General features: G+C 42.7%; 4 protein-coding genes across 5 annotated transcripts; 2 read left to right on the top strand and 2 right to left on the bottom strand.

The window, feature by feature from the left end:
* Positions 1-130: 130 nt before the first annotated feature.
* LOC129596337 (uncharacterized protein C7orf50 homolog) lies at positions 131-1,439 on the top strand. Its single transcript, XM_055493579.1, has one exon. It carries the CDS (start codon positions 408-410, stop codon positions 1,200-1,202), a length of 795 nt encoding a protein of 264 aa, XP_055349554.1. The 5' UTR covers positions 131-407; the 3' UTR covers positions 1,203-1,439.
* Positions 1,440-2,084: 645 nt separating this feature from the next.
* Positions 2,085-5,464, bottom strand: LOC129592088 (U4/U6 small nuclear ribonucleoprotein Prp4-like). Its single transcript, XM_055488055.1, has 5 exons — positions 5,074-5,464; positions 4,683-4,951; positions 4,267-4,575; positions 3,663-4,018; positions 2,085-3,259 (listed from the first exon to the last, which is right to left on the bottom strand). The coding sequence occupies exons 1-5, from the start codon at positions 5,222-5,224 to the stop codon at positions 2,839-2,841; spliced, it is 1,506 nt and encodes a 501-aa protein (XP_055344030.1). The 5' UTR covers positions 5,225-5,464; the 3' UTR covers positions 2,085-2,838.
* Positions 5,465-5,625: 161 nt separating this feature from the next.
* On the top strand, positions 5,626-7,413 carry LOC129592097 (ubiquitin-like-conjugating enzyme ATG10). Its single transcript, XM_055488066.1, has 5 exons — positions 5,626-5,874; positions 6,001-6,075; positions 6,283-6,388; positions 6,576-6,762; positions 6,852-7,413. The coding sequence occupies exons 1-5, from the start codon at positions 5,782-5,784 to the stop codon at positions 6,925-6,927; spliced, it is 537 nt and encodes a 178-aa protein (XP_055344041.1). The 5' UTR covers positions 5,626-5,781; the 3' UTR covers positions 6,928-7,413.
* On the bottom strand, positions 7,005-10,916 carry LOC129592080 (tetratricopeptide repeat protein 14-like). 2 transcript variants are annotated; one of them, XM_055488029.1, is made up of 11 exons: positions 10,529-10,916; positions 10,212-10,437; positions 10,051-10,139; positions 9,475-9,598; positions 9,189-9,405; positions 8,674-8,913; positions 8,487-8,606; positions 8,206-8,328; positions 8,000-8,114; positions 7,838-7,932; positions 7,005-7,495 (listed from the first exon to the last, which is right to left on the bottom strand). In XM_055488029.1, exons 2-11 carry the CDS (start codon positions 10,363-10,365, stop codon positions 7,150-7,152), a joined length of 1,623 nt encoding a protein of 540 aa, XP_055344004.1. In that variant the 5' UTR covers positions 10,366-10,437; positions 10,529-10,916; the 3' UTR covers positions 7,005-7,149. The 2 variants fall into 2 exon arrangements, with proteins under 2 accessions (XP_055344004.1, XP_055344015.1); XM_055488040.1 differs by having other exon boundaries at positions 7,323-7,532.
* Between the last annotated feature and the right edge of the window lie 2,394 nt (positions 10,917-13,310).

Here is a 13,310-nt window from a genome sequence, read left to right as displayed (position 1 = left end):
TCAATAACCAATAAACGGCACTTCCGGTGCATTGCTATAAGCCCAAAAGCGTGCGTGTGCGCACAGTGCAAATTAGCCCACTATCCGGAATGAAGCCGCACTGGACCGACGTGCTGTTGCGCTAATTTTTTTAATTTTTAAAGTTCGGAGTCTGGATAAACTCATAAAAAGTTTCGAAGACAGCTGACAGATTTCATTTTTTGTTTTATTGGAGTCAAAAATGAAGCACAGAACGTTTTTGGCGTTTTAACAGAGCCTTTCATTAAGCAGTGGATCTATCATCTGTGTTTTCAGCGAAATTACTGTACCAGACGTGTGTCTGTGTGAGATCCGATTTTTAGTTTCTTTTATTAGTTTTATACGGTGTTTCCTGTCGCTTGTTACTTGGCGGAAGACTATGAAGAGTGATGGAAATTCAGACACAGGAGAAGAAATCCAAGCGACAAAAGCGGAATCATTTTGAACCTGAAACGTTTATTGCCGCAGAGGAAGACGCCGCCGTGGAAGACCGGTTGAATGTTGACGGTAACAATGAGTGTGAGAAGGCTCCTCGAAGCGAGTTCCACGATAAAACCGAAGAATTTAACCTGGCAGCCATAGCTCAACTGAGAGCGGACGATCTATCGCAGAAACGATCTAAGAAGAAGCGAACAAGAGATCACGAAGAAAAGGAATCTTCGAGTGACGATGCTGTTGAAGAATCGAGTAAATTACCGAAAAGTATTTTGAAAAATTCCACGACCGCTGTCGCAAGTGATGCCGAAGAAGATGTTGATGCATTCGAAGTTGGCCACGATATTACGGAGCCTACGAAGAAGATAAAAAAACCGAAAAAGACTAAGGAAGAAAAGCTGAAAGCTAAGCAAGCCATCGACAGCTCAGCTGTTCCAGCTGAAGCGCATGTTGCGCTACAGTATTTGCGGAGCTGGAAAAATGATCGGTCCTCGTGGAAATTTCAGAAAGTCCGACAGATTTGGCTACTAAGAAACTGGAAAAATTCTGAACTGTTGCCGGATGATGATTTCACAATTTTTCTGGAGTATATTGCTCCGCTGCAAGGCGGGAATCGGAATAAAACAGCGGAAGAGGCCAAAGCTGTTGTGGATGAGCATGAAGCGACAGAATCTTATGGCGCCGATCATGTTAAAAGGCAGGCGGTTTATGATAGGGCAAGCAAGGTTCTAGATGCGCTGTCTTCATGAAATTTTTTGAATGTCCTGCATTTATGATGCAGAAGGTTCTTGCCTTTTCGGTTTCTTTGAGCTTGACAGGATGGGAATTTAATGCATTAAGAAACGTAAACTTCCGAATGTGGAATCTTTCTGCGGTCTTCCTCGTGTGACTTCTCTAATCAGCGCATTGTAACTTTTTAAATTTTTTTAAATACAATATAAAATATTGGTGGAAAACATAAGACTACTGATTAAAAACTGAAAGGCATACCGTATTCCTACCCTAGAGTGGAGTAACGGTTATTGGTACGCGTAGTGTGTAGACAACTCTGGATAAATTTCACGCCTGAAATGATTGGTCCCAATTCACACAGCAACCACTTCATACACAAAGCAATCTAGAAAGTTCGTTGTTTGAAATACTTTCTAAAAACCTAGTGTTTTGTAACTTTCTGTAATGTAATAAGAAGTTCAGCTCTCCCATGCCTCTCCGGCTGTCACTGTTCGTTTTGGTGTAAAATTATGCAGTGATTGCGAGGTACAGTACATACTGTACTTCGAAAGTACATCAACATAATATAAATCCTGCATGGTCGGACATGCTGATTTATATGAAATCTAGCCCGTATAACTCAAAAATTCGAACAAGATTTCAAATACTGCGTGGACTTAATTTTATGAGAGCAAAAACAGTAAAATGAGCGGTGTGGCAGGGTGTGCCAAGCGGATTTGCTCGAAAACAAAGCACTGTTGCAAATGCACCTATGAATGGTTGAAACTTAAAACGCAATCGTCCGAGCGCGTTGTGTTCATTTGATGTTTTAGATTGTATAATACTTGTTTATTAGTCATTCATCAAGCACCATATCCAGATTCATTGATGTTAAAACACATTAATGACTACGGAACTACAGTACTACCCGGCAAACCGCAAGCGATGATTATTTATGGAATCGTGACACATATTGCCGCAGGCGCAATGTATTGCTTTAACGCTCTTCGGAATTTTTTGTCGTAAACAATTGACGTCTTAAAATGAACTGCGGTCGGAGTTTCGGCAGATATTTTTGACTTATTTCCGGATGATGATTCTTCCGACGAACTAACCGGCAAGTCAATGCCACTGGCAACTGCGCAAATCAAAATAAATAAGTCACGCCTTGTGTTTTTTTCCGATTACATCCCGTCATTTCCATCGGTATAAAACCAAGAAACATCAAACGAGCAAATTCAGTCAATCAATTTCACACTTTCGAAACTTTTAAACTATTGCATCAACTTCGAATACAGTGATATCCTTACTGTAATATGTTGGGACCAATTATTTGTGGAAACGTACTGGCCGTTGGATTGACCGTTTTCAACAATGTTATGCGTCAAAGAAGTTCCAACAAAGCCATAAGAAATGATGCTACAGACCGCAGGCGATCGTCGACTGTCGGGAAAGATACTTCTGGATTGGGACGGAAAGACTGAGCGCAATGAAATTTCAGCGGAACCCAAGACGGAATTAATTATCGATCTCATCCAGTTCACGGATAATGCGCAGGAATGATATCATATTTAATAGTCCTTTTCCAGTTCTTCTGTCCAAATTTCTGGATGTGATATTTTTTAGAAATTACCTTCGATTTGCATATTACGTCGAATAAAATCACGGATTATTTTATTCCGGAGCCCATAACTTAAATGTTCGATCATAGGACGCACTGGCGATATATTTTAGATCCGGCGACATTGTGGTATGCATCACTTTGTTTTCGTGTCCCGATAAAGTTTTCAATAGCGTCCATCCGGGATGCGCCCATAATTTGACAGTTCGGTCATAAGACGCCGTAATTAAGTGCATACTGTTGTTCGGTTCAAACTGGACCGAAGACACCAGTTGCGTATGTGCCGGAATGGAATAGATAATCGCTCGCTGACGAAGATCCCAGATTTTGCAGGAATTGTCCTCAGAGGCGGTGGCCATATGGTAACCGTTAGAAGCAAAATCCACAGACAGGATACTTTTCAAGTGTCCTTCCAAAAACATAATACAACGTCCGGTGCGGATGTCCCATACTCGTCCATACGAATCCAATCCTCTACAAATAAACGAATTTTATTCAGACTGACAAATGCTGACGCAGCTGTTCTTACTTCCTAGATTAGACAAGATTCGTAGAGTCAAGCTTATAAATTAATCTATGTCGAATAATTACTGCTTAATTACTCATGTGAAGTAATGAGAGAATGCAATAAATATTCCTGCAGACGGCAGTATACGTGTGTGTACTGTACCTAACTGTAAGCCTTACAACTAGCTCGGTGCAAAATTTTAAAATTCAAACTTCGAGAAACACTGTCATATTTAATACAAAAAACGATCTGTTTAACTTTTATGATTGTTACAACAATCAAGCGATTTTCCGGCCACCCATTACGAACACTATATGCAATCGTCACTGCAATGCAATAGAAAACTAAAAGCTGTTACTGTAGTTGTACCCGGTCAAAGCCAGTGATCCGTCCGGATGGAAAGCAATGCAGTACACTTCCTTCGAGTGACCCTCCTGGTGCAACAATTCCTTACTGCTTTCCATATCAAACAGCCGCCATGACTGATCAAAGCAGCAAGTGCCCAGAAATTTTCCACTAGGATGAAACTGCACCCTCGATACTCTCTGCGGCTGGTGGCCGTCTAAACTCCCAATAGGAGTATCATCCGTAAGATTCCACAGTTTAACGGTACCATCCGCGGCGCACGAAGCCAGATTCAGAGCTTTTTCATCCTGACCGATTGTAGATTGAGGATGAAAAACAATGCATCCGACTTGTATCGCGTGTCCCCGAAGCGTCCTCACCTAAAGATGCATAAACCGTCTAATCTACCGGGATTAAAAGAACAAAAACACCGAAAATTTCTAAAGAAATAAGAAATAATGTGATTAAAATCAGAAGTACAAATATCACAATAAATCTAGAAATTCCGCACCCGTCACGGTTCAAGCGAACGCTGCCTAAATTTGCACAGACGTATTTCTACATTTGATGAAGTAATAATATAGCGATGCTAGATGTAAACAAAACACCGTAAAAATCATATTCTCACAGGTTTACACTCCGGAATAGTCCAAATTTTAGACAATCCGCTCCAGGAAGATGTAGCCAACAACTGTGAGTTTGGGCTGAAGGAACAGTACGACAGGGGACGATTATCACCAATCTGACTGCAATAATTTGTGAACTCCCGCAGCCTTTTATGCGCATCCTGGGTTACCGCCATCCGTTGTGACGCGGGAATTTTGGCCAGATCTCGTTGTTTTTCCAGGCGCAACTTCGAGCGCGGAAGTGAATACTGTGCCAAGAATAAACGAGCTAAACGTAGGCTTTCGGGGCCTTCATGGTACCAGGTAGTCGTCTGTAACACAGAAAAACAACTGTTTACTACAGTAAACCACAACCAACCGTAAATTGTTAATGACAAACTGTCGCAAACAGGCAAATAACGATGTTTTTAGTGCTTACGTCGAGTTCTTTTCTTTTTCTGTCCTCTTCTTTCTGCTTCTGAAACTGCTGAATGTCCCCAATGACCGATAAGAGTTTCCGCAATCGCTCTCTCCTGTCCTGTTTGTCCTCTCCGAACAGACAAATGGGCTCGCCAATGGCACGCAGCTGAATCTGGATCTCGATGTCGTCCGTCGGGACATTGATTTGGCGAGCGCGCTTTCGCCTTTCAAACTCTGCCAGCGCCTCATCTCGGGCAGTGTCTGGCACTTGTTCCAAATCAAAGTACTCTGTAAAAAGAGTTTGCCATCATCGATGTAAGAAGTTTAAGCGTATACGAGGCCGCTTGCTTACATAAATCATAAATTCCTTCAGTACGCTGCACTCTTCAGTATGACAGTTTTTTTCTTACCGTCGGTTGCAGGCGTACCGGAGGCTGTTTGTCGGGAATCTGATTCCTGTGGCAGGCTCTGCTGGTCGAGACTACCGAAATGAATGAACTTCTGACGTTTCGCCGCAAGATCTCCGATCTCATCATCACCATCAAATTCTTCGTCCGACATGGTAGCGAGTGTAGAAATAGTCCCCAACCAGACAGCAGAAATCGTACGAGTAGTACTCTGTACGCGTATTATTATACAAAAGGAATCTCTACGTCAAGACTTGGGTTCTAACAAAATCCTTCAGGCAATGCTAAACAAACTGTAAAATTTGTCATTACGTACTAAATTACTTTGTATTTAAGTTTATTTAGTCAAATTTTTACTAATACCGTACTTCTAAATTCTAAACGAAACTGAAAGGTTCTGTTTATCAGCAGTTCTAATGCCGATGCTTCTACGCGCTAGCAGCGGCTAGCTATCATTTCGCACCACACTGCGTAGCTGCCCTCTGGAGGGGCGGGTCGATTAATCCCAAAGTTATTGGCCAACCTTACCGAGTCGACATTTTGCGTAATTTTGGTTGCTTATGGAAGCCTTTTTCCTAGGCTGCACTTCCGACGTTCCGTTCACTAAAAAATTTCCAAGTTCCGAACCCGAAGACTCCAAATTTTTTGACGTTCACAAGCCTTTATGATTTATACACATAGCTCTGTCGCATATGTGTCAGTGGGTGTAAAATGGTGTCGGCGGAAGAATACGAGAGGGCCGCCGAGGCCTTGTTAAGCGTTTCCGATTCATTGGGCGCGGGCTGGCATGCATTGAATACCACAGTAAGTCACGATGATAAGTTCCCACTTCATCCTATTTGCTGACTTGCAAGTAGTAAAAAACTGAGACTGTAAAAAACTGCTAACAAACATCCCTAAATCTAATGCGGAACTTCATGGCTATTCAAGAATGCTAGGCAGCACCTTTGCCTTGGATTGCGTCAAGTTTTACGATTGTCTGAAGACTCTGGCGCGTCAGAAGTGGTAAGTAAGTTCAAGCTTGCACAGTTGTACTTTTGCAGTTAGCAGTAACACTCTGCACTTCGTCCTTTGCTCATCGAGCTGAGCATATGTTTTAGCGAGCTTGAAGAAGACAAATACATAAATGTATGTGTAGACTGTAGTCGATGATTTCTGATGCTAATGTGAGGACTGAGGAGTATCGTGAAAACTAGTACTGGCATTTTGCAGTGCGAAGAAGCAACTGCCGGCGGAGAATTGGCCACATTTACATACCATGTCATTTTCAACGAAGCCTTTTCTGTTCCTCAGCTGTTGTTCCTCGTAACCAAAACAAGTGAGGGGCTTGCGGCGGATAAAATTGGATATCCATTATGGTGTCAAAAAGCTAATACTTATACGTTTAGCTTAAAAATTACTCGTTTCGAAATTATCTTCGTGTCTTTGAGAAATCGGTATTCCACTGTGCGGCTGCGTGGGATCATGGAAATTAAATTAACATTGGATTCTTCTTTTGTTTGCAGATGGTTCATTAATACCACTTTCGCTCCTGCATAAGTCCATACCTGCACATCTAGTGCCTGCAGAATCGGATTCCTACCTTTGGGAAACACTGTCCCAAATCGAGCACCCAGTGCTTCACCGGCCTTTCTTCGCGCTGCATCCGTGTCGGACTGCGGAGTTGATCGGAAACATGAAAACGTTTTCGAAGTATGCCTAGACAACTTGCCAGCTTTGAACTTTCTGCCGGCTTTTCATAGTTTATGGTAATATTATTAGTCACATGTGGTATTTTGCAGAAATTGGTTGATCTCATGGATAAGTTCTGTTGGGCCTGCTGTGGGTCTGCAATTGCCGGTGGCTTTTGCAAATTAACCAAAACGTCTATCCCGCTGCTTGAGCGCATGGCGTGCAAACTTTCTGCTCTGGAATGTCTTTCCATGTGTTGAACGTTCGCTACCAGATTTGGTGTGATCTGTTTTTTACATACTTAAACTATTTTCATGCTGTAATTAAACATTTGCTGCTCTTTGAAGTCAGTAACAAGAATTACAAATTACGATAAAAGGCGGTAAAAACAATGATCGCACAACATTATCACAAAAATGTCCGTTTCTGGATATCTTTATTGGTGGCGAGAGCTTTGGCTTTCTTTTCCGCGCGAAACTTCTCCAGCTGCGCCGCTAAATCCAAAACATCCACTTTGGTGGCCGGAAGCTCTCTACTACTGGTGGACGTTGTCCGTTCAAGGAACACCCGCTCTCGATCCCGGCCGCCACTGTGCGATCGTTCCGAGCCCTCTTGACGGCTTTCCGGTCGCGCACGGGAACTGCTGTGACTTCCTCCATTGGATACTCGCGATCGGTCTCGGGTACTTCCTTCACGCGGCGACCGGTCGGATACGGAAGAACTGCTACGTGACCGCTTCCGTTTGCCTCGTGTACTGCAATAATCGATGTGGCCAGCAGCGTGACAGTGCTCTGAAAGGGCATTTAACACCGATGCATGACTTATCATCCATTTATCCCAATGAAAAAACATGAAAATTTAGTATAAAATGTAGGCGGAATTGTCGGATAACAGTTTTTCAAGTCATCATATTATCACTGTTAAATGTGTCAAGATAATTTCCAGTCCCATTGCGTAATTTCTTTGATAATTATGTGGAACAAATTAACTCAGAGGTTACATGTTCATTTCGCAAGGAATTCTGGTAAGTACATTTGGCTATCTACTGTGGATGATAAGCCATGCATTTTATAACCCAAGCTCGTCCGCTACAGACCTTGTTGATTCGGTGGATTCACTGTGTAACAGTTTCCGAAGCTTTTCGGCGGTCGAACTGGTATTGTAAGACGGAATTTCTTTGACTGTGGGTTTCTTTGGTTTTCCGGTAAAAAGAGAACAGCTGAGCCGTTCGCAGTCGGCAAACAGTAAGGATGCATACCTGATCGCGCTGCATTAAAGCATCTTTCGCTTCCAGTGCTTCTTCGAATCTGGGATCCCATCGTAAAGCGTCTCGGTAGCATTTAACTGCTCGCTTCGGTTCATCTTTCTCGAACCTCAAAGACATTTCCTCGGCATCATAATCAGTGAATGAAAAATCCACTACGGTCAAAATCGACATCCCTGAAATTTAGTGAAATGTCGTACTTCTTTCCAAGAGCAAAAAATGTGTCGGCTAGGTATTTCTTTGCATTCCGATGTGATGGCTTTAAACGAAGTGCTTCTTCGAAATCTTTGATGGCTCTGTGATAATCCTCCTTTTTTGTGTGTCTAAAAAATAAATCAAATAAAATAAGGATACTCCAAGTACTATTTCCCTCATGTTTAGGCCCTACAATTTTTTGGTCTGCAAATAAACACCCTAAAAGTTAGGAAACTTATCAATTCGTAGACCGAAAAATAAAAATCATCGCAGTGATCACACTTACAATGCGCCTCTCGCCACAAGTGCTTCGACATTGCTTTTATCCATGTCCACAGCTTTACTTAAGGCCTCGGCAGATCTTGGTAAATCACCATCCTTCATAAACTTAATACCTTCCTCGACGCTGTAAAAATTAACAGAGGTACAAGTAAAAACAAAAAACAAATGTTCGACTGTATTATTTTGCTTACCTTTTCATCGACCAGCGCTGCGACTGAACTTTTGTCAACTGCTCTCCTTTTTCTTCAATGGGAACATGTTTGCCGCAGTAACCCGGGACGAGGGAATACCATCGACTGCTTGATTCGCTCTCCGAGATATTCAGGTGGCCCCGCATCAGTTCAAGAAAGGCTGGGTTTTCGAATTCTCGTTGGTTGCGAATGTAGGAAGCAACATCGTCTCTTCTCGATGGTGGTTTATCTAACAAATGTCTGCAAGACCAGAAAATGTTCGGTACGATATACCTTTTTTTGACACAACTACAAATGTCAGGTACCAATCCAGACAATATTTTAATGGGTTAGCCGCTCAAGTGGATCTGCATCGATGAAATAGTAAAATGGAAACGCAGTATTCCACAAAAAAAACGCAATACAAATTAAAAAATTTTAAGATTTTAAGTTACCGGGAAAAATAGCGTTATCAGTTGCTGGAAGCAAAAGGATACTGCTACAAATATGTATATCGAAAGCTGTCACATTGTTACCTGTAATATCTGGGTAGCTCGTCAAAAGAAACACGGCCGAGTGAACACATTTTTTCAGATTTCGGTAAATCAGCTGGCAATACAGACACCACAATTTTCTCGTGCTCGGGATTTATGTCAGTGATAACGGCGCGAACGTAATCTCTAGCTTCATACGTATCCACGGGATCCTGGCGGGGATTCAAGGCAGGGATACAGACAGAGGGACAAAATGCCTGTTGAGACAATAAGGATACAAGACAGTATTTTGCTGTTCCCATGACCATTCCGACTGGTTAACCTCCCTTAATTCCCAGATCGGCAACAGGGCGCGCCATTTGGGACCATTCACATGCCAGAAGTTTCAGGGATAAACCAGAGACGAGCTTGGTCGATACAGATCCGTACACTATGTCGCCTTTCCGAATATCCTACGAAACCATCGCACAAATCAGTAACCACTACAAGTCTACAGCGATTAAAATTCATGTGACTCTTGACAATCTGCGATTCTGCATCACGATCTCACAAGGGTCCATTCTATAATTTTTCAACACTTAAAAACACCCATAAGTAAATTTCCAAAGCCAATAAGAGCCAACTTCATGGAAGTGTGATAAGTCTTCTCAGATATTACATATCCAAAAAATCGAACAAGGCCAGCCATGTAGAGTTTTCAAAAAAAAATGCAACAGTAACAAGCAGTTATAACTTATAAGTACATAGCTCCCGAACTAGTAGGCATAAAAAACTAGAGTCACTTTTACGGTTTCAATTTACCTGAACCTTTTGTATCAGACACAAAAAACACAGAAGTACTTACCATAAAAGTTATAAAACTGAAAAATTAAACTCTAACCAGGTTTACAACTTTCGGACCCACCAAAAAGAACTTTGACAGCAAGCTAGTCCTCATTGACTCTGTGGGCATATCGAGGAAATGTTCCAGAGGAGGAATGACCGGACAGCAAGCTGCAGTTAACAACCGATTGTACGCTATAAGGCTAGTTATTTGCGCGAGGAACCGCAAACCCTCTCACGAACCCTCTAAATCAGACTCGGAATCTAGCTTGCTTTTATCTCCATCGGGAGTTTTCGCGCTGAGTGGCTCGCGCACAGCCCATTTGGAAAACATCCGGAGAACATCGGATTTTCTTTCAGCAAGATTGTCGATTTCTTGACAAGTGGTACGACGCATTCTGCTGTCGACGTTCTCGACAACTCCTTCAAAATCCAATCCGCTTTCAGGGCTTTACACTTTCACATCCGCCTGCAGATGCAGAAAAATAATAATGATCACAAACTCAGTCAATGAAATCAAACATTCACAACTTCTCTTCTCCATGTTAGGCCATGCATACCAATTTGAATTCACGATAATTCTCACGAATTAAGTTGGAAACGCTCGCACGGTCCAAAGAAAGTGGAATAAATTATGATTTTGAAGTGAACTTAGTCAAGACATGAATTAACCATCGGCTCCACCATTCCACAGATTCAGAGTTGGCTACTGTGCGCCGCGAAGGATCCCAGAATGTTATGGTGCGCCCGTCATGGTCGTCTGTACTTTTTTTAAGGGGTCGTCTGTACTCCGTACTCGTAGTGTATATGCAGGATGCACGGCTTGTGTCTTGACCTATGTACTTACTATTTTATATTTTTTACTACTTTATAATAAATTTAATAATTTATATATTTTTATTACTGCAGTTACAGTGATTCAAACCACAAGTACGATACTGACAGACGAATAAAAATACGAAGCTACCCAGTGCGGCTGCTACTAGTCTATATTGTGAAAAAGCAAGCTAGAGATGGCAACGGCTTAGCCGAGGCCGGCTAAGCCGCGGCTTAGCCGGCTATTGGCCAGCCGGCTGACGGTTTTTGCAAGCCGTAGCCGACGTCAGGCCGGCTGCTTACGCCGGCTGAGACTTCAGCCAGCCGCGGCTTAGCCGGCGGCCGACTCGGCTGAAGCGGCTTGAAGGCGGCATCGTTGTGCAATTTTTGGCGGTAAAGATGGCGCCCCTGAGTCACTTTGCGTCACGTTTTCTTCGGCTTGCGCCTAATTTCTGTCGCTTTCGCTAGTGATATTAAGCAGGTTGCGGTATCAACGAAGGGGTACGATTGACGATAGAATTAACGACGGAGTACAATTAACGAACGTTTAAACGGCAGTACCCGTCGTTATTAACGAAACGAAGGGGTATCGTTTCGTTAATAACGACGTTGAAATTTAGTAATGAACGACTGGGCCCATATAGACCATTGAGCACGAAGACTGCGCAGGCGAGACAGTGTACCCAGTGAATTTCTGCCTGGGCATTCAATCCTGAGTTGCCCACTCGACTCGAATTTTTCGAAAATCACAACAGTACTGCTCGAATGTTAGTGCTGCCAATGGTCTCTTTAAACTTTTCACTTATATGGCTTACTTTTTACTTTAACTTTCACAATTGTAAAAATTATTCCATATAATAAAATACAGTAATTCGAGTAGTTTACTATTGGAGTAGCAGTGTACGGAGACTGTACTGAGGCCTCTGAGAAACGAAGTCCTGCATTCAAGAATGGAATAAGTGGATAACACTGCTTTAGAATAGTGTTTGCGTGAAAACGTTCATACACGTGTTAACCTTATGTTTTTCTACCACAAAAAATCTTTATTCTGTTACTTTCACGGTGCAACATGAAATCGTTTCGGTATCGATACAAAAAATTAAAAAATGACTGTCAAAACACAACAGTTCGCCACGCTAATATCTATCGCTGTTAATTGTTTAGTGCATAACGCAACCTCTTATGCGAATCACCGGGGCCTTAAATTAACAACGCCAAAACTGTCGTTAATTTTGCCGTTAATCGTCCGGCCGTGCAAAACGCAACCTACTTATTGTTTAACTTGGTCGTCATGATGCCATTTCAGTAGCAATGACGCCATTAATTGTTCAAAATTATGGAATTTTAACTCGTTCAGACTCGGAATTCCCGAATAATCGCTGTTATTTTGCTTCAAATGTGTTCGAAAACCGTGTTTTCACAACATAAACGGAACAATTTGTAGTTTTAGGTGATTTAACTGCACTTTGCAACGTTATTTTCAAAATTTTGCGAATTTGTTTTAAAGCGAGAATATAAACGGCTTAGCCGGCCGCCAGCCGGCTAAGCCGGCTGGAAATTTGGTCAGCCGCTCTAGCCGGCTGAGACTTCCAGCCGCGTTGAGTTAGCCGGCTAAGGGCTTCAGCCGGCCGTCAGCCGAAAGGTCAGCCGTTTAGCCGGCCGTTGCCATCTCTAAAGCAAGCCATAATGTACCAGCTACTAGGCCCACTCGCCACGCACTTTAAGTGAGTTCTGTAGGATACAGAGCCGGAAGTTCTGTAACGTTTTGACCCCACCCCTCACCGCTGATTGGACGCTCGAGGTTAAAGTGTTCTGTATCTAAAAGGAACTCTCCTGGCTCCGTTACGATACAGAACTCGCATTTCTCACCAGAAGTGCAGGTCGATCTCACCAAGTGTATACAATAACAAAATAATTTTCCCTTGCTGCCCTTGAATCCGAACATCTTTTTAGTGGATTTCTGGTTTTTACCTGATTTATAATTGTCTTTGTCTAACTTTCTTTAAATCACTTACGCCTGGCCCAACGCGTTCCGCGCTCTAGGCAACCACAGTCTTCGGATGATAGTTCCTTTTAACATACAAGTCTATGAGGGAGTTTATAGCGGTTGCTACGACTTTGTGGCTACGTGCTATCCCCTCCCCCGATGCACAAATGCTAGTCTGTTCGCATAAACTCGTCGCCAGCTTGCTACACTTCTAGCTGATAGCAAGAAAGTAGCCAGTTCACAGCGGCTTGCTACGACTAGACGGCACCCGCCCGGTGTGACCGCAGAAGGCATCCGCCCACAGTAACGGCAGGTAGCAACAGCAGCGCCCGCCCACCGCTGCGGCAGCGGACAACCTCTTTTGGTGGCGGGTTACTTGACTATGGCAAGCCGATATTAGGCTTATGGCAAGCCGACATTAGGTATATGGCAAGCCTACATTAAATACATTATGGCAAGCCGATATTAGGCGTACTCGTAATATTGCTGTTTTCTGGAAATTATTTTAATCCGCTTTTAACTTTTTAATTTATTGTACA

This window comes from Paramacrobiotus metropolitanus, unplaced genomic scaffold (genome assembly GCF_019649055.1).
Source record: "Paramacrobiotus metropolitanus isolate TYO unplaced genomic scaffold, Prichtersi_v1.0 Parri_scaffold0000003, whole genome shotgun sequence".
Lineage (NCBI taxonomy): Eukaryota > Metazoa > Tardigrada > Eutardigrada > Parachela > Macrobiotidae > Paramacrobiotus > Paramacrobiotus metropolitanus.
Note: the sequence above shows the minus strand (reverse complement) of the source record. Positions and strands in the feature narration are given on the sequence as shown.